Source organism: Scardinius erythrophthalmus (assembly GCF_964197995.2).
Source record: "Scardinius erythrophthalmus genome assembly, chromosome: 1".
NCBI lineage: Eukaryota > Metazoa > Chordata > Actinopteri > Cypriniformes > Leuciscidae > Scardinius > Scardinius erythrophthalmus.
The window spans coordinates 8,923,834-8,949,624 of NC_138221.1; the positions used below are offsets into that span (position 1 = coordinate 8,923,834).

Here is a 25,791-nt window from a genome sequence, read left to right on the forward strand (position 1 = left end):
GCTTGTGTCTCAAGAAGTGTATTGTCATTTGTCACTGCAACCACCTTGTAGCTGAGAGTCTGTAGAATCCAGAAATATGAATATTGTCACTCTGCGAAGAAAATTTACCCTTCCAGAAGACAGAATATCAACATAGTGCCAGGCGGACTTTTTTTCAATTCTAATGCAAAACATGATTACACACACACACACACACACACACACACACACACACAAACACACACACACACACACACACACACACACACACACACAAACACACACACACACACACACACACACACACACACACACACACACACACACACACATTATTTCCTAAAGTACATTATCTCTTTTTAACATCATTTGATCACTTTAATCTATGAAAACTATTTAGTTTGAATAAATTTTTAGTACATTTAAATAATACATATTTTATGTTTTGTTATCTTAAACCCAATGTCAGGTTGTGCAACTGTCCGCACAAATTAACAGACTAAGAAACTATTTAAAATGGAGTCTAAAGAATAAAAAATTAAAAACGAAATTCTATGGCATAATTTTAGGTTTAAAACCTTTCACATGAACACATTTTATAAATATCAGTAGTTTTAAAGCTGTTGAGATCATTGAAAAACTTTTGACCAGCAATTTGCATGTCATTTATTATGGTAATTACAGTATAAATGATAATGCATCGTCCAGAGGAGCCTAAATGGCCCTTGTGGCAGAGTGAAAACGTCTCAGGTTACGACTGTAACCTATGTTCCCTGAGAACAGGGAACGAGACACTACGTCAGAATGACGCTATGGGGAACGCCTCAGACGTGACAGGTGTCTGAAATAAATATCAACTCACGTCAATCATGTTGACCGGCGACAGCCCGTGCATCATCAGCTTGAATGATGAGCGCGCGACCTGGATGTATAAAGGGGAGCCTTGCACACATGACAACATCCTATCGTCTGAAGGGACTGTTGCAGGCAGGCCCCGAGGCATGGCAGGAAGACGTAGTGTCTCGTTCCCTGTTCTCAGGGAACATAGGTTACAGTCGTAACCTGAGACGTTCCCTTTCGAAAGGGAACTCTACACTACGTCAGAATGACGCTATGGGGAACGATATACCAACGCCACCATGCTGAGGGGAGTGCATGCCCAAAGGCCGTGACAACTGTCCTAACCAGTAATTCAGAAACACTGAAACCACTCACCCTTAGGTCACATCGGGCTGTCAGTGACAGCACTCCCTACCGATCATAGCCCAAGCTAATGAACCAAGAAACCGCCAGAACATAGTTAATGGGGGTATATCTGGGCCAGCTCAAAGGCTTAGGACCACAACTTCCAATAGAAGGGGTCCCTTCTAGGGAGTGTGGCTAGGGGACCCAAGGGACTCCCAGCCAGTCACTATTCAGGGGAGCATGCCTCCTGAAATGCCACCAGGCTGGCCTGGTGATCTATACTAAGACTCACAATCTGGCCATTGCCTGTCTGTCCAAGACAGAGCCTCTGGAAGTTGCCTTGGATAAGGCATCCAGAAACTGAAGGCCTGTAAAGCTGGCAGAAACCGTTCAGTTCCGGATCACAGAGACGGGATCTCCCGGAGAGTGTGACTTAACCTCAAGAAACGACGGAAGTCGTCCACTCAATCCACGGGTCTACCTAGTGCTCGATCCGAACACTGGGGAAGTAAGAGAGGGTTCAAACCAAGGAAGGTCTACTGAGACCTAAGACCTGATGACCCCCTCATGTGGGGAGCTCCAGTACATGAGGGCTCATATCAGGAAGGCCGCTGAGGCCTGTAACCTGGCGACCACAGCGTGTGGGAGCTCATACTCAGGAAGGCCTGTGAGGCCTGAGACCTGGTGACCACAGTAAGTGGGAGCTCGTATTCAAGAAGGCCGGAGAGGCCTGTAACCTGACAGCCACACAATGTGGGGCTACCTTCAGAAAGGCCTAATGAGGCCTGTAACCACAGAATGTGGGAGATAGCCTGAAAGGGAAGCGCTTGTCGTAAAACATTGCGACAGAAGACGCATCTAGAGTGGGACCCAAGGTGAAGAACCGGAGTCTGAGCCACGTAAAAAAGGGAATGAAGCGGACAGCGCATAACCCTTACCATAAATATGGATTTTAGAAAGTACACGAAACGAAAGTGCGTGTACTTAGCCATTCTGAATCCAGGAAGGCCTGGTGAGGCCTCTAACCTGGCGACCACAGCGTGTGGGAGCTCATACTCAGGAAGGCCTGTGAGGCCTGAGACCTGGCGACCACAGTAAGTGGGAGCTCGTATTCAGGAAGGCCTGAGAGGCCTGTAACCTGACAGCCACACAATGTGGGGCTACCTTCAGAAAGGCCTAATGAGGCCTGTAACCACAGAATGTGGGAGATAGCCTGAAAGGGAAGCGCCTGTCGTAAAACATTGCGACAGAAGACGCATCTAGAGTGGGACCCAAGGTGAAGAACCGGAGTCTGAGCCACATAAAAAAGGGAATGAAGCGGACAGCGCATAACCCTTACCATAAATATGGATTTTAGAAGGTACACGAAACGAAAGTGCGTGTACTTGGCCAGTCCAAATCCAGGAAGGCCTGGTAAGGCCTCTAACCTGGCGACCACAGTATGTGGGAGCTCATACTCAGGAAGGCCTGTGAGGCCTGAGACCTGGTGACCACAGTAAGTGGGAGCTCGTATTCAGGAAGGCCTGAGAGGCCTGTAACCTGACAGCCACACAATGTGGGGCTACCTTCAGAAAGGCCTAATGAGGCCTGTAACCACGGAATGTGGGAGATAGCCTGAAAGGGAAGCGCCTGTCGTAAAACATTGCGACAGAAGACGCATCTAGAGTGGGACCCAAGGTGAAGAACCGGAGTCTGAACCACACATAAAAAAGGGAACGAAGCGTACAGCGCATAACCCTTACCATAAATATGGATTTTAGAAAGTGCATGAAACGAAAGTGCATGTACTTATCCATTTTGAATCCAGGAAGGCCTGGTGAGGCCTCGAACCTGGCGACCACAGCATGTGGGAGCTCATACTCAGGAAGGCCGCTGAGGCCTGTGACCTGACGACCACAGAATGTGGGAGCTTGTATCCAGGAAGGCCGGTGAGGCCTGTAACCTGGGAACCACAGGATGTGGGAACCAATGATCAGGAGGCCAGACGAGGCCTGTAACCTGATAGTCACAATGCATGGGAGCTCACATTCAGGAAGGCCTGATGAGGCCTGCATCCTGACATGTGGACGCTCACAACCAGTGAGGCCTATACCCTAGCGACCACAGTGCGTGGGAGTTCACATCCAGGAAGGCCTGGTGAGGCCTGTAACCTGACATGTGAAAACTCATAACCAGGAAGGCCTAGGAGGCCTGAAGCCTGGTGACCACTGAATGTGGGAGCTTAACACTCAGGAAGGCAGAGAGGCCTGAAACCTGGCGACCACAGCATGTGGGAGCTCATACTCAGGAAGGCCTATGAGGCCTGAAACCTGGTGACCACAGTATGTGGGAACTCACATTCAGGAAAGCCGGATGAGGCCTATAACCTGACATGAGGAAGCTCATAACTAGGAAGACCTGCGACCACGGTGTGTGGGAGCTCATACTCAGGAAGGCCGGGTGAGGCCTGTAACCTGGCGGCCACAGTATGTGGGAGCTCACATTCAGGAAGGCCGGATGGGCCTGTAACCTGACATGTAGAAGCCCATCACCAGGAAGGCCGGTGAGGCCTGTAACCTGGCGACTACAGTATGTGGGAGCTCATATTCAACCACAGTATGTGGGAGCTCATACTCAGGAAGGCCTAGTGAGGCCTATGACCTGATAACCACAGTATCTGGGAGCTCATATTCAAGAAGGCCTGGTGAGGCCGATAACTTGATAACCACAGTATGTGGGAGCTCATCCAACCACAGTATGTGGGAGCTCATAACCAGGAAGGCCGGGTGAGGCCTGTAACCTGGCGGCCACAGTATGTGGGAGCTCACATTCAGGAAGGCCGGATGGGCCTGTAACCTGACATGTAGAAGCCCATCACCAGGAAGGCCGGTGAGGCCTGTAACCTGGTGACCACAGTATGTGGGAGCTCATATTCAGGAAGGCCGGATGGGCCTGTAACCTGACATGTAGAAGCCCATCACCAGGAAGGCCGGTAAGGCCTGTGACCTGGTGACCACAGTATGTGGGAGCTCGCATTCAGGAAGGCCGGTGAGGCCTGTAACCTGACATGTGGAAGCTCATAACCAGGAAGGCCTGGTGAGGCCTATAACCTGGCGACTACAGTATGTGGGAGCTCATATTCAACCACAGTATGTGGGAGCTCATACTCAGGAAGGCCTAGTGAGGCCTATGACCTGATAACCACAGTATGTGGGAGCTCATCCAACCACAGTATGTGGGAGCTCATATTCAACCACAGTATGTGGGAGTTCATATTCAAGAAGGCCTGGTGAGGCCTATAACTTGATAACCACAGTATGTGGGAGCTCATCCAACCACAGTATGTGGGAGCTCATAACCAGGAAGGCCGGATGAGGCCTGTAACCTGATGACCACAGTATGTGGGAGCTCACATTCAGGAAGGCCGGTGAGGCCTGTAACCTGACATATGGAGGCTCATAACCAGGAAGGCCTGGTGAGGCCTATAACCTGGCGACTACAGTATGTGGGAGCTCATATTCAACCACAGTATGTGGGAGCTCATACTCAGGAAGGCCTTGTGAGGCCTATGACCTGATAACCACAGTATGTGGGAGCCCATATTCAAGAAGGCCTGGTGAGGCCTATAACTTGATAACCACAGAATGTGGGAGCTCATTCAACCACAGTATGTGGGAGCTCACACTCAGGAAGGCCTTGTGAGGCCTATGACCTGATAACCACAGTATGTGGGAGCCCATATTCAAGAAGGCCTGGTGAGGCCTATAACTTGATAACCACAGTATGTGGGAGCTCATCCAACCACAGTATGTGGGAGCTCATAACCAGGAAGGCCGGATGAGGCCTGTAACCTGATGACCACAGTATGTGGGAGCTCACATTCAGGAAGGCCTGGTGAGGCCTGTAACCTGACATATGGAGGCTCATAACCAGGAAGGCCTGGTAAGGCCTATAACCTGGCGACTACAGTATGTGGGAGCTCATATTCAACCACAGTATGTGGGAGCTCATACTCAGGAAGGCCTTGTGAGGCCTATGACCTGATAACCACAGTATGTGGGAGCCCATATTCAAGAAGGCCTGGTGAGGCCTATAACTTGATAACCACAGAATGTGGGAGCTCATTCAACCACAGTATGTGGGAGCTCACACTCAGGAAGGCCTTGTGAGGCCTATGACCTGATAACCACAGTATGTGGGAGCCCATATTCAAGAAGGCCTGGTGAGGCCTATAACTTGATAACCACAGAATGTGGGAGCTCATTCAACCACAGTATGTGGGAGCTCATTTTCAGGAAGGCCTAGTGAGGCCTATGACCTGATAACCACATTACTCCTTGTTTTAATTCCTGGGAGCTCACCTCAGGGAGGCCCAAGCGCTGTCCGGTTGCAAAATGGGGACTGTATGGTCAAGGAGGCCTGTTAAGACCTACTACCTGACCATCGAAAAAGTAAATCTAAAGATTTTCTTACCCAAAACATTTTGCCCCAGACTCTAAAACAGGAGACGTGGTCTGAAAAGAAACAGAAATATGTTAATTTCACATTCTACAAAAAGACCAGAATTACACCTGCTCTTTTTGTTCGCTGCTCATCATTTTAATTCCTAAATTAAAATGCAGCCAAAAACACTGGATAACGCGATCTGGATGATAGGCTGAATTACTAAATATCTAACTTCTTAAAAGTCAGATAATATTCCATCATTTTAATTCATAGAATTAAATGCAGCCATAATCACCAGACAATACTGTTTTAATATTTATACGTTCTCGTAATCTACACACTGCCTCGGCAAGCGCGAGAACGAGCCGTTAAAATATATTTGGCTTTCATCCCTCGAGAAGAAAGTCAACAGGTGCGAGGTTGAAACATCCGACAGCGCACGGATTTTTTCTTTGCACGCGCGCCGAGATATTTCTTAATGAACACTGTCAGCACCCTCAGGAACTGCTGTGAACGCCTCGTACCCAAACAGTATTGTTTCACAAATCGCGTGCACCACGGGGCTCAGATGCTGAACCCTCCTCCCTCGAGAAAAGGGTCCGACGAGAGCGGAGCATCTTTAAATGAAAAACGCTCACAGTTTGCACAAGAGGCTCTCGAGAGAGCCTCCCGCACGCTTCAGCGATATTCTCAAAACAGACAAACAGTCCCTGAAGACGAAAAGATGTTGTCATGTGTGCAAGGCTCCCCTTTATACATCCAGGTCGCGCGCTCATCATTCAAGCTGATGATGCACGGGCTGTCGCCGGTCAACATGATTGACGTGAGTTGATATTTATTTCAGACACCTGTCACGTCTGAGGCGTTCCCCATAGCGTCATTCTGACGTAGTGTAGAGTTCCCTTTCGAAAGGGAACGTTTGTAGATCTCTCTCAAATACTGGTAAAAACTGCTAATTTAAAGCATGGGTAGGTTGGTACACTCTCCATGTCTGGTGAATTTAAACACTTAGAAATGTTAACAACTGAAACTTGTTTAAATGCATTGTTCATGACTAAAAAATATACTTTACATCAGTTTTGAAAAGATGTAAAAAAAAAAAAAGAAAAAAAAAGAAGCTTTATTTGTCAGAATTCTGACTTTTTTTCTCGCTTTATATCTCGCAATTCTGACTTTATAACACGCAATTCTGACTTTATATAGAAATAAAGTCAGAATTGCGAGATGTAAACTCGCAATTGTGAGATAAAAAGTCGCAATTATGTTTTATTCTGTGGCGGAAACAAGCTTCCATACAATACAGATATTTAACCGTCCGATTTTGCTGTGGAAAGATTCCTGCTTTTGGGGTTATTCATCGCCTGTTGAAATGTCCTTTTAATGTTCAATGGTTGAAGGATGAGTAGTATAATGTAATTGTTTAAAACACAGTTTAAAAATATTATTGCGTCCATAGAGCTAGTCTTTCACTGATTGTTTACAGCTTAACAGAAGTTACACCATGAGGCATAGGAATAATGTGGATATGCTAAAACGGCTTTCCATTGGTTAGTAGGCGTCTCTTCCGTCATTGAGTTTCAGTGTCGAGTCTTCTGCGGTGAGGAGAGCAGTTCACGGTATTTCTCATATTTACACAACCACCACACACACTTTATACAGTTTGATTAAGCAACAGACTCATTTCGGTATTGTTTTCATCGATCACAGCGATACTTGTGCGTCTTTTCTGCTGTCTTCCTTCTGCATGAGGAGAATATGTTGAGTTCATTCAGACCTGAGCGAGTTTGTGTTCGTTTGTGTGATTGACTCGATGTTTGTGTGAGAACTGTTACTGAATATTAAAGTCAAGTTAAAGTGTGAGATCTGTGAGAGGAATTAATGGGAAACGATCTCAAGTGTTATACTGATAAGTTACTTTACGTTGAGCCTATAATAAGCAACGTCAGACATCTAAATCAACTCTTAAATGTTAATATTGTAAATGAATAGTGTTTTACTCTTGCTTTGTGATTTCTTGCGTTATTTCTTGCCTCTTCATGATGACTCGCTTAATTTAGTCCTAATTTGTAAGTCGCTTTGGACAAAAGCGTCTGCTAAATGACTAAATGTAATGTGATGCTATGTATTTTTAAACGTTGTATGATCATTGTCCGTTTCAGCGCACATAAAATGTAATATTTTAATGATTTAAGTAGCTACGTTATATTAGTTTGTTATATTGTGAGATATCTTTCACTAGAGCAGTTTTACAGGCTTTTATCATGTGTCCTGACTCAAATAATGTGTTTCTAACAGCAAACACTCAGAATAAAGTGAGATGATCTGCTGATGACCCTGAATGTCTTGTTGAATGAGTGTTGATAGTCTGAGGCTCATCAATATTAACAGATCTGCTGAAAACACTCTTTATTTCACGACAATAGTTCCTGTTTTCTCCTCATTTATTATGCTGATGTCTTCAGATCACCTGTAAATTGACACTTAAAGCTCATTTCATTGGTGTCAGCAGACTGAGGGGATTTGTTGGTTACTATATATGAACGTTTATTTCTGTGTTTATGGAAGAATATATTTGGAAGAATTATTTATATTATTTTCTATATTCCTAGATACCTGTATTTTAATGAAGACGCAGAATAATGTTAGGATTAGCAATAAAAATAATAAACATAATTAATGAATTGGCATCAGTTACTGTGTATGATGAATACAGACATAAATGCTTAGAAGTGTCATTTATTATAAAAACAAACTCAGTGATTTATATTTTTGATTTTGGCAGTTCAGCTCCTCCCACAGTAATTCATCATCAGATAAGCTCCTCCTACTGCAGTCACATCATCAGTGAAGCTCCTCCCACTGTAATTTATCATCAGTGAAGCTCCTCCCACAGCAGTCACATCATCAGTGAAGCTCCTCCCACTGTAATTCATCATCAGTGAAGCTCCTCCCACAGCAGTCACATCATCAGTGAAGCTCCTCCCACAGCAATTCTCCAATAAATGCTGTAAATTCCCATCAGCTACAAGTGAAGATGAGCATCAGAGCATCAGGAAGAGCTGAAATCTGCAAAGACTGAGTTTATTAAAGAGGACAGTGAGAACATGAGTGATCCAGAACCCTGCAGAATGAAACACACTGAAGATCCTGAAGAACAAAGAGGTTGGTGTTTATTCTTCATTCATTCATGATGCTGAAGAACATTCATGTTAGAAACATTCAAGCACTTCATCACATTTAGAGAAACAGTTCAACTATGAAACGGTACAGAATGTTCTGGGTTTTCTTCAACAAATGGTCAGTAAAGGAAGGTTTGAGACATTTTTATATTGATTGTCAACATCAGATCAGGCTAAATACTGTTTTAACTATTTTATTTTACATTTATTTTATATCTGGTTCTCAAGTAGCAACGTTTCCAGAAGTTTATTTCCAACATAGTTTTCAAAATATATATTTTTAGGAATAGTCAGTAAACACCAAGTTACTGATAAAGTTGCATTTGTAAAATATCATACAAGTTATTCATAGTTATAGAGTTTCTTCTTACAGTAACTTTGGTAACAGGGTTGATGAATACAGCCAATGCTACAGTTTGTGTAAAAAATTAAGACAATGGATTGAGATTATTTTCTTGTCTTCCCAACATGCTTTAGAAAGAGCCCAGATGATGTCACAGTTTTAAGAAATGCTCTGTTTTTAAAAGGAGGAAAATCATGTCAGGAGAAACAGGGTTGAGTGAAACATGTAGGACACAGATAAAGCTAATAAAAATAGTTAATTTAAAGCCAGTTAAAGTTATGGCCACTCTACACTTTGAGCTTGTGAAGTTTCTACAGACGCTGCAACGGTCGTGAAATGACGGAAATAAATTTAACATATAACAAATAATAATAATTCAAAAATAAAAAATAAACAATCCACTCCACTTGAATGCTAAACGCTTGTGTTATTTCTCACAGGGTAATTCACTTGAGCTTGTGTTTCTGGTGTCCCACTTTCACATGGAAGTCAGTGCAAGGAAAAGTCTAGTGTGAACGGCCATTAATAATTAAAACGGTTTTAGTAAAATAAATATCAATATATCATGTTTCTGGTGTCCCACTTTCACATGCGCATGAATGGAAGTCGAAAATGGCAGTATTGTGTATTCTAATGTTAAAGGAACCGTATGTAAGATTGTGGCCAAAACTGGTACTGCAATCACTTTCAAATTACTGTAGAGCGGTGTAATATTTGTTTCTTTCCTGTCAGACCCGATGGAAGAGAGCGAGGAGAGTGAAGAACTGAGTGAAGTGGAGGAGGAACATCATGTCCATCCTGGAGAAAAACCTCTGAGTTGCTCAAAGACTAAAAATATTTTTTTCAAGAAAACAAGAGCCAAGAAATCTTTCACCTGCTCTCAGTGTGGAAACAGTTTCACAACCAAACAAAGTCTTGAGTATCACATGAGAATTCACACCGGAGAGAAGCCGTTCTCATGTGATCAATGTGGGAAGAGTTTCGGTCAATCATCACACCTTAGTGTTCACATGAGGATCCACACCGGAGTGAAGCCGTTCTCATGTGATCAGTGTGGAAAAACATTTGTCTGTGCATCAAACCTGAAGAAACACCTGACAGTTCATACGAAGGAGAAGCCACATTCATGTTCTGTGTGTGGAAAGAGTTTTTCACTGCTGAAATATTTACATGCACATGAGAAAACTCACACTGGTGTGAGAGAGTACATGTGCTTTGAGTGTGAGAAGACTTTTATTACAGCAGACAAGTTAAAACGGCACCAGATGATTCACACTGGAGAAAAACCTTACAAGTGTTCACACTGTGACAAGAGATTCAGTCTGTCAGCAGATTTGAGATCACATGAGAGGTTCCACACTGGAGAAAAACCTTACAAGTGTTCACACTGTGACAAGAGATTCAGTCAGTCATCAAATCTGAGATCACATGAGAGGATCCACACTGGAGAAAAACCTTACAAGTGTTCACACTGTGACAAGAGATTCAGTCGATCATCATCTCTGAAATCACATGAGAGGATCCACAGCAGAGAGAAGCTGCACATGTGTGATCAGTGCGGGAAGAGTTTCTCTTTTAAAACTCACCTGAATCTACACATGAAGATCCATGCAGTGGAGAAACCACTTAAGCACAGTCTGAAATCACAGTAAGTAGTTTATTTTATGTGCTGAGCAACAATGTCTCTTCTGTGTAAGTTTAGCCACACATCACTCTATAGCCAAATCTCTCCTCTCCACCTATAGCCGTGTGGTGAGCACAGGACACTTTGTTGATTGATTGATATCTATTAACTCGTGTTCAACCGGTCATGAAAAATGAATATTAATAAAAGAAATCAAGCCACAATGTCTTACTTTTTTATAGATTTTTATTAAAAAATATTAATTTCTCTGCTGTGGAAGGACTTTTTACAGATAATTTCTCCAGCCTTTGAAAAAAAATCCTCTCACAAGGGACAATTGTTGCTGGCATGCAAATTTTTTTTTTAGCAAGGACATAGAAATGAGGAAAGATTACTGCTCTCTCATTCCAGTAAGTTAGGGGATCATGAGTTATGGGCAAAAACACATTGTTGAGGTATTTTTTCACTTCCACCGTGGTATCAGCTGTAGCATTGTGTATCATCTGGGTTTCACGGATACGATTACCGAAAAATGTTCCCATAAACTGTCCTGTGTTGATGATGATGATGATGGGTCTGATGTTGACATTTGTGGCTCTGAATGAAAATGAAAACAGCATTTAGTTACAAATCCAAATAAATGACATGAATCAGATTACATAACATAACACTCCTCCTATAGCTTTAACTCTAAATACTCCAAACTCGGGTCAGACCTTCAGACTGTTCTGACTTAGTGTGCTATATCTTTTCTAACTACTTTGACAGTTTTCCTAAAAATTTATATTAAAAATCATAAAAATCCCATTGATCTTATCTATCTATCTATCCATCTATCTATCTATCTATCTATCTATCTATTAATCTATCTGTATACATACACTCACCTAAAGGATTATTAGGAACACCATACTACTACTGTGTTTGACCCCCTTTCGCCTTCAGAACTGCCTTAATTCTACGTGGCATTGATTCAACAAGGTGCTGAAAGCATTCTTTAGAAATGTTGGCCCATATTGATAGGATATTATCTTGCAGTTGATGGAGATTTGTGGGATGCACATCCAGGGCACGAAGCTCCCGTTCCACCACATCCCAAAGATGGGTTTAGATCTGGTGACTGTGGGGGCCATTTTAGTACAGTGAACTCATTGTCATGTTCAAGAAACCAATTTGAAATGATTCGAGCTTTGTGACATGGTGCATTATCCTGCTGGAAGTAGCCATCAGAGGATGGGTACATGGTGGTCATAAAGGGATGAACATGGTCAGAAACAATGCTCAGGTAGGCCGTGGCATTTAAACGATGCCCAATTGGCACTAAGGGGCCTAAAGTGTGCCAAGAAAACATCCCCCACACCATTACACCACCACCACCAGCCTGCACAGTGGTAACAAGGCATGATGGATCCATGTTCTCATTCTGTTTACGCCAAATTCTGACTCTACCCTCTGAATGTCTCAACAGAAATTGAGACTCATCAGACCAGGCAACATTTTTCCAGTCTTCAACTGTCCAATTTTGGTGAGCTTGTGCAAATTGTAGCCTCATCCGCCTCAAGGTTGTGCGTGTTGTGGCTTCACAAATGCTTTGCTGCATACCTCGGTTGTAACGAGTGGTTATTTCAGTCAAAGTTGCTCTTCTATCAGCTTGAATCAGTCGGCCCATTCTCTTCTGACCTCTAGCATCAACAAGGCATTTTCGCCCACAGGACTGCCGCATACTGGATGTTTTTCCCTTTTCACACCATTCTTTGTAAACCCTAGAAATGGTTGTGCGTGAAAATCCCAGTAACTGAGCAGATTGTGAAATACACAGACCTCATTGTCTTGACCAGGACCACACCCCTAAATGCATTGAAGCAACTGCCATGTCATTGGTTGATTAGATGAATTGCATTAATGAGAAATTGAACAGGTGTTCCTAATAATCCTTTAGGTGAGTGTATAAGAGCTCAATCCCATGTTCAGCAGGCAGCCTATGAATACATATCCTTAGTAAGGATTGTAACAACAAAAAAAAACAAAAAAACTTGCATCACAATAAGTGTATTGTGATTCTTAAAACATTTGCTGACCAAACAGAATTTCATAAAGTTTAGTAACAACATGTAACAATGTTTACATCAATTAATGTGGATAAATAGCAGGTACTGTATATAGCTACATATTCATTTTTCTCAAAGTAAAATCTCTCACTAATGCTGTAAACATAAATAATAACGTTATAATATTTTTTATGATAGGCCTTTGAGTAAAATTATAATATGTAATGTAGTGCATATATTAGCACAAATACTCCTCTCTAATTGTTCTAGCGAGGTCTATATGCTGTGGTCATTAAATGGCTTTTCTGAGGTAAATATTACGTGACTTGACATATTGTTCTCCAGCTGTTTTATTGACCTATTTCCGCGGTTGAAGCACTGATTGAGTGATTACATGAGACATGATACATTTCAGCAAGTTGTAGGCTACTGTATTTTTCAACATAGTTCATTCAAGTTTATTTACTAAAGAAGAGCTTTAGATCAGTTCACCTGCCACTTGAACCGAGGTGCTACTACGATCTGCAGTGGCGGCTCTAGACAAATTTTACTAGGGGGGCCAAGGAGGGGCCAGTGTTTAACCAGAGGGGCACATTAAAAATGGCAACACATTTTATTTAAATATTATAAACTTTATTTTACTTTAAAATCATATTAACATTCATTTTGTACAAGAGTGAGTGCAGGTGCAAAAGAGGTAGGCCATTTTTTTTTTTTTTAAATACATTACAGGGTACAAATACAGGGTGTCAATTCAATGCGAAAATAGAACACCAGGGTACAACAAAGGGTACAACAATGTGCCATTTCCTATTTATGGAAGCCTCACTTCTGTGGACAGTTGAGTCCACACTTAAGTTTTTGAATTGGCACAACAATGCTGGAACAATTGAATTTTAATAAAATATAGATACACTACACTACAGCAACAGGATACGACGGTTGTGCCGTCTGGATACATCAAGATCCAGAGCCTTGGCCCTTCTGGACTCCAAGATCACCGAGTCTCTCATCAGTAGTGGTGGACCGCAGGAAGACCCACTATTTTTATTAGTTTCATTGTGGAGAAACTGCGTTCGCAAGAGGCTGAGCTTACAGGAAGGGTAACAGCAATCTTTCACAGTCTAAACACTTAGAGTTTTAATTCATAATTGTGATGAATTTAACCCTTTGTAAGTTATCATTTTGCAGTGTAAGATTACAGTTAACACCTAAATAAATGTAGTATGTATTTTTATAAAACTCAGTGAGTGTATCAGCAGCAAAAAGTAATTCTTGAAAAAATCTGCACAGTAATTTTATACAATCTAAACATGTTAATAAAAACAAATTACTATTAGTACTCTTATAAAATTCAGTCAGGCAATCATACATTTCACAATTTTATATTTATATATGAATGTCAAGAATTCAGAAGTGTATAGCCAATATTTATAATGCTTACACTACACTACACAAAAATAATATACAATTAAATTATGCTTATTTTAAATGTATTGTATTCCCTTCAGTGTTCTTACCATGATAATATGAAACGCTTCAAAACAGAGCTCACAAAGCGTTTTTAAAAGTTCACGGCTTTTAAAACATTTAAAAGTTCACGGCACAAAGCGAAGAAATGTCGAGCGCACTATTATTTGTTTCTTCACAGTTTTAAAATCCAGTTATTTTGCGTTTGATGCCGATTCATAGTCCTTGTGTGATGTGTGTGTGTGATCTAACAGGCACACGCGAGTCGTTTAAAAACAGCAACAAACATAAAATACAAATACACAAAATAAAGTAATTTTATGCAAATCCACAGCCTTTTTATCTACAGATCAAGTATTATAATGTGAATATATCATATTGGAGAGAGTTTTACCGTGCATCCTGCTGTAACGAGGCGTGCGCGCTGTTTGAATATTGAATGGAGAATGATTGATAGCCAGATGACTTCAGATGACTTTGTGAAATTATAATCAGACCCTCTCAGGCCCAAGTCACCCACACTGACGTGAAAAAAGCGGGAGGCGTTTGCATCCCTGAATATGATTAAGTTTCTAAACATATCGAGACCATTCATTATCAGTGTGAGGAAGAAAAGTAACACGGTTATGTCCAAGAACAAGTCACTTACGAGATGAAATATTTTTGCTTACCTTCGACTATTGCAAAAGGAGAAATCGTAGCTCCTCTCCAAGAGTAACATTAGTTGCTGAGCTCTCATTCACAGAGCAGCACCGCAGGCAACAGTGTTTGGGTGCGTTGCACTAATTTACCCTTGTAGAACGTCGCGTTAGTTCTGCTTTTGGCACTCGCGTATAAAATCATATTACATTTTTTTTTTTTTACAGCGCGGGGGTGGCCACAGGGGTGGCCAGGGACATGTCTACAGAGGCACGGGCCTCCCTAGGCCTCCGTGTAGAACGGCCACTGACGATCTGTCACGTCATATTTAAGAGCGGCAAAACGGTATTTATTGTTTGAATATCGTAATAAAATTGGCATAATTTGAAAGCTGAGACTTTGTTTCATATCAAAAGTAACCTGCCTTGTCTTGTCGATCGTTGTAGTCAGGTCCGAATCTTCAAGATTGTGTAACCCTGTAGGCATTTTTGAGGAAAAGTTGTTATACCACATTTTTAGAAAGTTCAATGTCTCCTGAATAAGGATCCACCGTATAACATTGAAATAAGGGTCCCATTTTCTTGTAATTGTCATTGAAACAATAGGTGCATTATTCACAGCCAAAACACTACAGGTGGATAGGGTAAAAATTTTAAGTTATAGATATCACCATAAAACCTTTCCAGTTTTTCACTTACATAGAGACAGAAATTTTTTGTATTACAAGTTTTCTGAAATGTCATGTTTACATATGCAAATGAGGCATACCAGTATATATATATATAATTCGAGGGGCAGACATACCAGTTCGCGGATCTCCCTTTCGGGCTAGCCCTGTCTCTTCGCGTCTTCACAAAGGTTGTCGAGGCAGCCCTTGTTCCTCTCGACGACTGGCTGATCCTAGCTCACTCTCGAGACCAGGTTTGCGAACACAGGGACCTAGTGCTGCGGCACCTAGCTTGTCTGGGCCTTCGGGTCAACTGGGAGAAGAGCAAACTCTGCTCCGTGCAGAGGATCTCTTTTCTCGATATGGAAATCGACTCGGTCGCCATGTGCGTGCAGCTTATGAGCGTGTGCGCGCAGTCACTGCTAATTTGCCTTCGTCAGTTCGAGGGCAAGAGTGCGGTTCCACTGAAACTATTTCAGAGGCTCCTGGGGCACATGGCATCCGCAGCCGCAGTAACGTCGCTCGGCTTGCTTCATATGAGACCGCTTCAGCTTTGGCTTCGCGATCAAGTCCCGAGGTGGGCATGGCAACACGGCACGCTCCGAGTCCCAGTGACTGCCGTCAGACCTTCACCCCGTGGACGAACCTCAGTTTTCTATGGGCTGGAGTGCCCATAGAACGAGTTTCCTGGCATGTTGTTGTATCAACAGATGCCTCCATAATGGGCTAGGGCGCCATGTGTAATGGACATGCTGCCGCAGGCTCCTGGACAAGACCCCAGCGCCTTTGGCATGTCAATTGCCTCGAGTTGCTGGCTGTACGTCTCACCCTGCACCGCTTCTGTGCGTTGCTCAGGGGTCAGCACGTATTAGTCCGATCAGACAATACCGCCACAGTAGCGTACATCAACCGACAAGGTGGTCTGCACTCCCGCCGTATGTCGCAACTTGCCTGCCACCTCCTCATATTGAGTCAGAAGCATCTGAGGTCGCTTCGAGCCATTTATATCCCGGGAGACCTGAACCGTGCAGCTGATATGTCTCTGTTTCGGCCTCTCGCTGGAGAATGGGGACTCCATCCCCAGTCGGTTCATCTGATTTGGGATCAGTTCGGGGACGCACAGGTAGATCTGTTTGCCTCCCACGACTCTTGCCACTGCGACCTGTTTTATTCTCTGACCGAGGGCACGCTCGGCACGGATGCACTGGCGCACAGCTGGCCGCAGGGCCTCTGCAAGTATGCGTTTTCCCCCAGTGAGCCTTCTTACGTAGACTTTGCGCAAGATCAGGGAGGACGAGGAGCAGGTAATTTTGGTTGCCCCGTATTGGCTCAAGCGCACCTGGTTCCAAGAACTAGTACTCTTCGCGACAGCACCTCCCTGGCCAATTCCTCTGAGAAAGAACCTGCTTTCTCAGGGACAGGGCACCCTATGGCACCCTCGTCCCGATCTTTGAAACCTCCATGTGTGGTTCCTGGACGGGACGAGGCAGGTTTGAGTACCGTACCACCAGCGGTGGTGGCTACCATCACTACCGCTAGACTGTGCCCAAGGTTCCCACCACACCCTTTCGAGACCAGGTGGTGAACCTGCAAGCGCTGCCCTTGGAGGACGCAGACCCAGCCTTGGCACTGCTCTGTCCAGTACGCACCCTCCATACTTACATAGACAGGATGCATTGTTTCAGGACTTCAGACCAGCTCTTTGTCTGTCATGGTGGGAAGCTGAAGGGAAAGGCTCTCTCCAAGCAAAGGTTGTCTCACTGGATAGTGGACGCCATTGCTTTGGCTTACCAGCAGCAAGGTCGACCATGCCCCCTTGGTGTGACGGCCTGCTCCACCCGGAGTGTGGCATCCTCTTGGGCTCTAGCGCATGGCGCCTCGCTAACAGACATATGTAGATCTGCAGGCTGGGCTACACCTAACACGCCCTCTGGGCAACCCCCACGTGTGTAGTCCACTGTAAGCCTCTCTGAGCATGTGTCTTTCCCTCGGCAAGCTACCTTGCCACCCCTGGGTTTGAAATATTCCACCTGCAGCTGGACACCCCAGTGATTCTCAATATGCAGCCCCCTGGGGTCATGTGTATTCCAAGTCCCCCCCTTCGGGCTGGGCATAATTGCATATTTCCACTGATATATGCTTCCCAGTGTACCTTGGCATAATTCCAGCAGCCATTAAAAACTATCCCTTTCATGTTAATGTTGCTTTTTCATCGTTTACATGTTTAAATATTCTGAGAATGCATAGTTTTAGTTCTAATGTTTAATGTTTAAACTGCAATAAATGCAGCCATTTTTTTGGCAGCCATTTTGTTTTTATTGTTTATGCCAAAACAGTGATGTTTACAACTTGTTATACGGCAGAAATGGATTCAGCACCTAAAAATCATATAGAAACAACACTTGAAGTACTTTTCCTCAAAAATGCCTACTGCATCTTATCCAGGGCTATTTATCTATTTTGGGACCTGACTGCCTCTTTGCTTCGGTATTTTTCATTGCGTGAAACAAAACTGTGGGGGGTTGGGGGGCCCTTTGGAGATAACTGGCCCCAGGGCCTTTACAAGTCATACTCCGTCCCTTCTTCAGGACCAGATCAGATTTTCTGTCCAATCAAATGCTCAATAGAATCTGAAGCCCCGCCCCCTACATTATAAATAGACGCTGAAGCTGCGGCTGAAATCGCTCACTTGTTCACACATTTGAGATTTAAAGTGACAGGGAACCATTCAGACAGTGTAAATGCTTTCCATTGGGGCGAATGAAGTCTGGTCACCCAGGGCACTGATAAGAATGTAAATGTGTACCTTGAAATGCAATGTAAGTCGCTTTGGATAAAAGACAGACATGTAAAATGGTTTGGCATTAGTGTCACAAGAACCGACTGTGGCTTAAGTCATAAGTTGTAAAATGCTGCTTTGCTCAATGGCTCAGAGTGAGCTGTAATATAAGCGAAAAGCTATTGGCCATTTAATAAAAGGGGAGGAGCTGCCTGATATACCCCGCCCCTTTTTCCTGTTTCAGTGGAAATTACATCACCACACTGAATAATGCTGTGTGTTTCAAGGCACTTCAGTGGGACTTTAAATCTCAAATCTTTATAAACAAGTGTGTACTTTTTAAGTCTGAACAGTTTAGAGATTTCCAGATGTGGAATTACTGGACTTTTCACACAGAAAATTAAAGTATCTTGAAACGTATCTTCAAGTATCTTATCCAGACATGTATCTTTATCTGGTTGATATGATACCACACGAATAAAATCATATATCATTATTTTCTTAGCGGAAGGGTTGGGAACATTTGTTTGTAGATTGTAGACGACATTTGTCTTGCGCTTTGTGGAGTTGAACTTACACCACTGGCATTCAATATCTAAAACCTTTAAATCATCCTTTAAAAAGTCTTAAAAAATCAGTCATATTTATTTTGAATAAATCTCAAATCCAAACGTAAACAAAAAAGATAAACAAGTAAAAGAAAGTTCAGAGATCCAATACACACAGATAGTTAAAATGACCTTAAAATGAATCATTGAATCATATTACACAACATAACGCTTTTGGACTTTCTCAGTTTGTGTAAATCTACTTAGGGTTCAGAGTATTTATTATTCCCACATTAATTCCCCACATGTCTACAATGATGTGGTTTTGTTGCATTAATACAGTGTATATTTTTTACTTGATTTACTCTGAAAGAATGGAAATGAAATGTGACAACATGGCCCATAGGTGGAGTACATTATAACATGACCATATTACAGATTAAAATGCTATCTGATCTAATCAAACAATATACAAGACAAACTAAAATATTTTCTCAATAAAATACAATTATTCACTTTTTCTTATAAAATAATGGCATTTTCAAAAAAATTAAAATTAAATAATTTTTGAGTTTGACAACAAACACACCGGAAAACACGGCTCAACATAGTAAAAAAAAACATAATAATAATTAATAATTTCTAATAATTGACTTCACCTTTTTATCATGTTTTTTTTTTTCAATAGACTAATGTGGGGTTAGTTGTCACACACTTGTTTTAAATACTTCAGAAGACACTTGCAGGGTTTGAATCCCATTTGCTTAGGCGGGGCATGTTGTCACACTATATGTTACAATGAGCCCCTATTAGAACTATGATATTCCATTCTATACTTGAATTCTGTGCTCTCCTCTATACTTCTAGAAGTGTGTTTAAAGTGTAACCTGAAGAAATCCTGATAGTGAGCGTGGAATTACTGTAAGGATCACTTGTGGGAGTGATCATTAACTCCACCCTCTTACTACACTAACCAGGAAAACATTCGTTATTCCTCGTTTCTGTCAAACTGACTCTTTGTGTCCAGACAAAAGAAATAAAGGATCAGCGATCAGTGGAGAATGCAGAAACAAGCTTTCAAGAAGGATTTATGATACGTTTGTTTCTGAACAGAGCAGATCTTAGTGAGATCTAATGAGCAATCCAGACATTATGCAGATGAGCGAGAGAGACTCTACTGTCCGCAGAATCAGAACCCAACAGAACCAGAACCAGACCCAGGAGAATCAGACCCAGCAGAACCAGGAGAACCAGAAGAACCAGAACCAGGAGCGGGACGCTGGCAATGAGGAGGCCGCGCTGAACGGGTTCCTGAGTCTGATGTGGGTTCTGGTTCTGATCTCAGTCCAGCAGCTCGTCATCAGCAGCAGAAGCACAGGACACTTCAACGCCACCCGGGCCAGGTACACTTTACCATAAGCACTGCACTCAACACAGTGTCACTTTTGTTGTTCATACTGTCACTATCCAAACAATTTATGAATAATTAATTAACTCTTTGTGTGACAGTTGTGACAGTAAATTCAGACAGAGAAAGATATATATTTTATATTATACACAGAAAATGGACAGATGTCTGCTCAGGTCTTTTTATTATTGCAAATGAAAGGTTACAGACATTAACAGTGAGTACAAAATAAATAAATATTTTTCACCACAGTATTGGTACAATATGCGTCACGTGACTAAATTTACGTCATAGTTTTTAAATACCACCGGTCTCACAGTCCACACTACAACTTGAAAACGGTCATTGGTTCAGTACTGATTTATGTGTCTGCTGTTTCTTTGCACAGTCGCTAGGTGTCACTAGTGAGCAATGCTGAATGAAGCTTCGAGGTCTCAGTGGTTCAGGAAGCCTCATTTTGCCATCACAAGGGAAAGCCCCAGTGCTACACAAAGCTTCATTTCATCATCACTACTCAGGGACAACAATAAATACAGAATGTGGAGTGAAAGTAGCAACAACGATTACCTTTGAAGTCTCAAACAGAAAACAAAGCCAGTAGCCCACACAAACAACTGCTCTTCCGGTCTTAAAAAGTTCATACGCTCATGAAGTGTGTGCAAAATACTTACTGTTTCACCAAACTGGAGCTGACGTTAATCATTTCAAAATACCTTAATTTTCTACAAGTTAGTCATGGATAGTGGAAACCTTTTCAGTAACAAAACAATTTTTTCACTAATAATGTAATAATCGTATTTCTGGATTTTAACGAAATACGGGAAACTGCTAAAAGAAAGAAGTGAGACTAACAGTAATTCAAATAATTTCACACACACTTAAAGCAACACTTTAGTGTCACTATAGCAACTCTAGTTTATAGTCTCAAACAGAAAACAAAGCCAGTAGCCCACGCAAACAACTGCTCTTCCGGTCTTAAAAAGTGCAAGGTAATCTAATCACGTACACAACTCCGCCCACAGAGAAACACTCTTAGGGTGAACTGAACTGAAAATTTGAGTAAAGGTGATATAACAGATGTATTTTATTTATTCTCATTGGTACAATTATTAAAATGGCAGAATTTGTTAAAGGGTTACCATGCTTTCCACCCTCATATCCCCCTGAGACAAGAGATTTATGTATTTTTTGTCTGGAAAAAATCCTCCGATGACGCAAAAATCGTCATTTTGCGTCATCGGAGGATTTTCTGGCCAGAGGCTAAAGACTACAGGCAGTAGATGGCGTTGTTCCGCATGTTTTCAGCCCGCCCATACAGGGTGGGATCTCACTCACAGAATGTACACAGTGTCAGCCGTCTTTCTTTGGAAGCTAAGCTAGCAGGCTCTTGTTCTGTGGAGAAAGCTGAATAGTAGGAGAAAGCTGAGTAAGTAACCATCCTCCTTTTCCCGGACTTGTCCGGCGGGCGAGATCGTTCAAAATATCCGGGATTCAGCTTTTGCTTTCTGCGGTCGCCATTCATTGTTTACATGCACACCTTTTGTTTCAATCTAACTGAATTCATTCCGATTGGTGAATTTGAATGTAGTGTTTACATGAACGCTAAACAAGTGATCGGTTGATGTGCGTTTTACCATTGCTAAGAAAAATTCCCGCTCCTCCGCGAGAGATGCGAGACCCGGCGCGTCTCAGTAATCACGCCACCGGCCTCGCGCTGTTCTCCCGCGGCCGTCAGCCTCGTCCTGCTCGCCACAGTAAACATGATGAATGGCGACTGTAGAACGCAAAAGCCGAATCCCGGACATTTTGGACGATCTCTAAATCCCTCGCAAACTCATCACGTAGGCTAGCTTTGTTGTTTTCATCTGCGCACTCTTACCGGTAGGCGTGGCCTCCTAAGGCAGCGAAGCAAGTGCATTCTGGGAATTGTTGTCTTTCATCCACATAAGCCAAAAATACTTTTTCTGGCTTTTCTCAGTCTAGAAAGCTCCAAATTCAAAAATTTCTTCACATTTCTTCTACTTAAATGACCTATTTTAAATACACATTCATCTTCCCAGAGGTGAAGTACCCCTTTAAAAGGGATAAAATGGTATGTTGAAAATGTTGTTGTTGTTACACGGGCGCCGCCATGTTGGATTTCAGCATTCCACTACGTCACTGGCATGGTAAGCTACTCTGTTGCTAACCAACACAAGCAGAGCAGCCATAGCATGTACATAGTCTGAGGCTAGCTGACATGGCTGAGGAAACAGAAACCAACAGGTCTGGGGGTTCATACTGTATTGCCCCTGGCTCTAGTAATGAATGTTATAGGGCTAAGGCAGCTGGGGTTGCGATACATTTTCACAGGCTACCTTTGACAAGGAAACCAGCCTTTATAGCGTTCAACAAAACTGAGACTGACACACTTGCCATTCATTGAAATTGAGTCACAAAACCAAGCTAGACATCAAACGATCCAACCTAGGTAAAGGGCTAGCAGCTAGCGTGCAATTGAAGAGTGTGCGCTACGAGAACAGGATAACGGCTGACAGGACAAGAAAGTCAGTTTTTCTGAGGTGAAAGACTTTATTTCAGCGTACACTTATGTCACTGCCTGGTAGTTCCTATTGTGCTGGGTTTTCTGAAGTAGTCATGATTCGCCTCTCATAACATAACATGCTCTAAACACGCACGCAGAGTGGAAAAGGAGGAGCGGGGCGCGGGGAGCAAGGATCACAAATTTGAACTATATCGATATATGCCATATGGTCTAATTCCATATAGCATTTCAAAAATAAATGTTCCAGGTTGACCTCTCTGCAACAGATTGATTCCGGTGCACTGTCTATGCTCCGGCAGCGCCCGCACCCACACCAGTTACTTCCCCCCAAACGATCCTGTACTGTAGGTGGAGCCTGAAACTGATCGTCCTCCTTGTGGTGGTAGTCAGGTACTACTGGCCTGTCCCTCACAGGCTCAAATGCGTAACCAAAATGACTAATTTTCGTGTGTATAGGACCTGCAGTTGCCAGCTGCCTATATACCTTCGCAGGTTCTACCATGCCAGTGACATGATTTCATCAGAATTGCCCGCGTTCTAATACTAACAAACGCAATTTTTGTGTTGCTTAACCTGTTAAGCTGCAACCCCACTTTTGAAAAATCCCCAGAAATGACATACCCAAACTGAAACAGATACAGTTCATGAACCCTTTGCATTAAAAGCACAAGTATGATCTCATTTGAAAGCTGACACCTGGCAGTTTATTGTAAATGTAGAATTAATTATTGTCATAATGACAAAAATTGTTATAAATAGCTTCAAAGTTTTGTAAAATTATTAGAAATTAATTTTTATGAAACATCCTCATGAAAATAAAATTGAAGTTGGCACTGGAGCAATCTAGAAATGCACTACAGCTAAAGCCATATGTCTAAACATTCTATGTTTAAAATCTGAAGATAATAAGTCCAAAACTCTGTATTTGGTTAAATGTTTTTCAAGACCATGTCAAATGACTTTATTTTGATTTGACGCTAAAATGCTACTGATGTTTATTGTCATCTTCTAACCATCTCTCCAGTATATTGTCTCTATTGTTTTGTGGTGCAGACGATCCCCATTCAGTCTCAGTCTCCCCCTGCACACATTCACACCTCTCCAGCCTGGTTATGGCTCTAAATATGCATTTCTTTTGTCTGCATTATAGCTACTAACGACTGGCTATTCACAGGCTATTCATAGGGTTTCAGTCCCTAATTTCTTTTCTCAAAGTTCACCATCACATTTTAAACTGTATCAAATGCATTTCTTGAATAAAGACACATTTCAGGTAGCATTCAAAAAATAATAAAAGTATAACTTCAAGGTAGCAGGTGCACCTAGGGCTAGCTAGCATGTTAGCTTAGCACACCATCAATACACGACAATTTATGAGATTAAAACCATGTTTGTGCTCTAAACTTACTTTTTAACGCACGTTGAGTATTTTAAATAATCTTCTGTGATCTAATTTGGCTTCAGATAAAAAAAATCAGACAGAAAATATACTATTGGATAGTGTTCTGCACAATGATAGTCTATATAGATTAGCATTACATTATAAATATAATCTATTATTATGAAAATACCTGGCATGGCTTGAAAAACACAGGTAACTCAAATATCAGTGCAATCATGTTTATTGTCTTCAAAACATCTGTATCTGCATGTTACAGCGCGATCTCTTGTTAGCTTTGTGTGTATCAGTGATGTCCTGGAATGTCACATGGTCATGGCTCTTCTTCATGTTCTATATGGACTATTATTGTGCATGTAGCGCCCTCAGGCTATTGGTATGAATTAAAAAACACAGTATCGGAATACCAAATGCGCATAAAGATTACATCGACGCATTTGGGTATAAATTCAATAAATATTATTCCTGTCTATAGAAATATGATGTAAATCTATGAGAATCTATCAATATTTCTCCAAATCTGCACATTTTTGAGCTAAAGCCCTGAAGGACGTTGTTTTGTGTATCGCTGTCATGACGACAGCACGGAGTTTTTTATGAATGAAAGCGGCTGACGCGCATAATTCATATTAAAGGTATCGACTCATTTTTTCATTTCATAACTCCTGACACAAATTAAGACATAACTGTCACTATGACTTTCTCAGAATACAATAGTGGTCAAATACTGAAACTTGAGTATTATATCTTTTTAATTATGTATAGTTTGTCAAGGTATAACATTAAATCTGATAGTAATTTTGAATTAAATAAATAAATAACGCTTCAGTGCGCGGGCGCACTGGCAACGGTTAACAGGTTAAGGAGGTATATATAGTAAGAGTATGTCAAAGTCAGTTACAAAATGTTTTGTATAATGGTGTTAATAGCATGCTTCATGACTATCTGAATATCGCTATGTAGATGTGTTCAGTGCAGGACTTTTATCAAACATGTGAAGTTTGGGGCAGATTGGACATTGCCTTCTTGAGTAACAACAAAGTCATGTTTCATTGAATTAGCATTCTTTAGCACTTAACTAAGCATTGTTAGCATGTTTTAACATGTTTCTAGCATGTTTAGAACTCAGTGGCATTTTTAACATGTTGCTAGAACGGCATCAACGTGTTAAACATGTCACTTCCTGTTGCCAGTAGGTGGCACTATTACTATAACTGAACATTCTCATGTAGATGTGTTCAGGACAGAACGCTTATCAAAAGTGTGAAGTTTGGGGCAGATTGGACATTCCATGCCTGAGTTACAGCAAATTCATATTTAATTGCAGTAATATCATTCTTTAGCACTAAGCTAAGTGTTTGCTAGCATGTTTTAGCATGTTTCTAGTATGTTGTTAGCATGTTTAGCACATGCTGGCACTTTTTTATATGTTATTAGGAGTCCACAACAGTGTTTAACATGTCACTTCCTGTTGCCAGCAGGTGGCGCTATGACTGTAACTGAATATGAGCATGGTCATGTGTTCAGGACAGAACGCTTATCAAAAGTGTGAA

At 42.0% G+C, this 25,791-nt stretch overlaps 2 protein-coding genes across 2 annotated transcripts in view; both read left to right on the plus strand.

Moving 5' to 3' along the window:
* Nucleotides 1-25,791, plus strand: part of LOC308700561 (CD276 antigen homolog) — a 1,553,888-nt gene that overhangs the window by 1,145,757 nt on the left and 382,340 nt on the right. The gene's annotated exons all lie outside the window — the stretch shown is intronic.
* LOC308704680 (uncharacterized protein) overlaps nucleotides 8,688-25,791 on the plus strand; it is a 179,719-nt gene continuing 162,615 nt past the window's right edge. Inside the window, exon 1 of the mRNA XM_081389158.1 lies at nucleotides 8,688-8,751. Coding sequence (XP_081245284.1) covers nucleotides 8,694-8,751 — 58 coding nt within the window. The 5' untranslated portion in view covers nucleotides 8,688-8,693. The remainder of the gene's footprint in view (nucleotides 8,752-25,791) is intronic.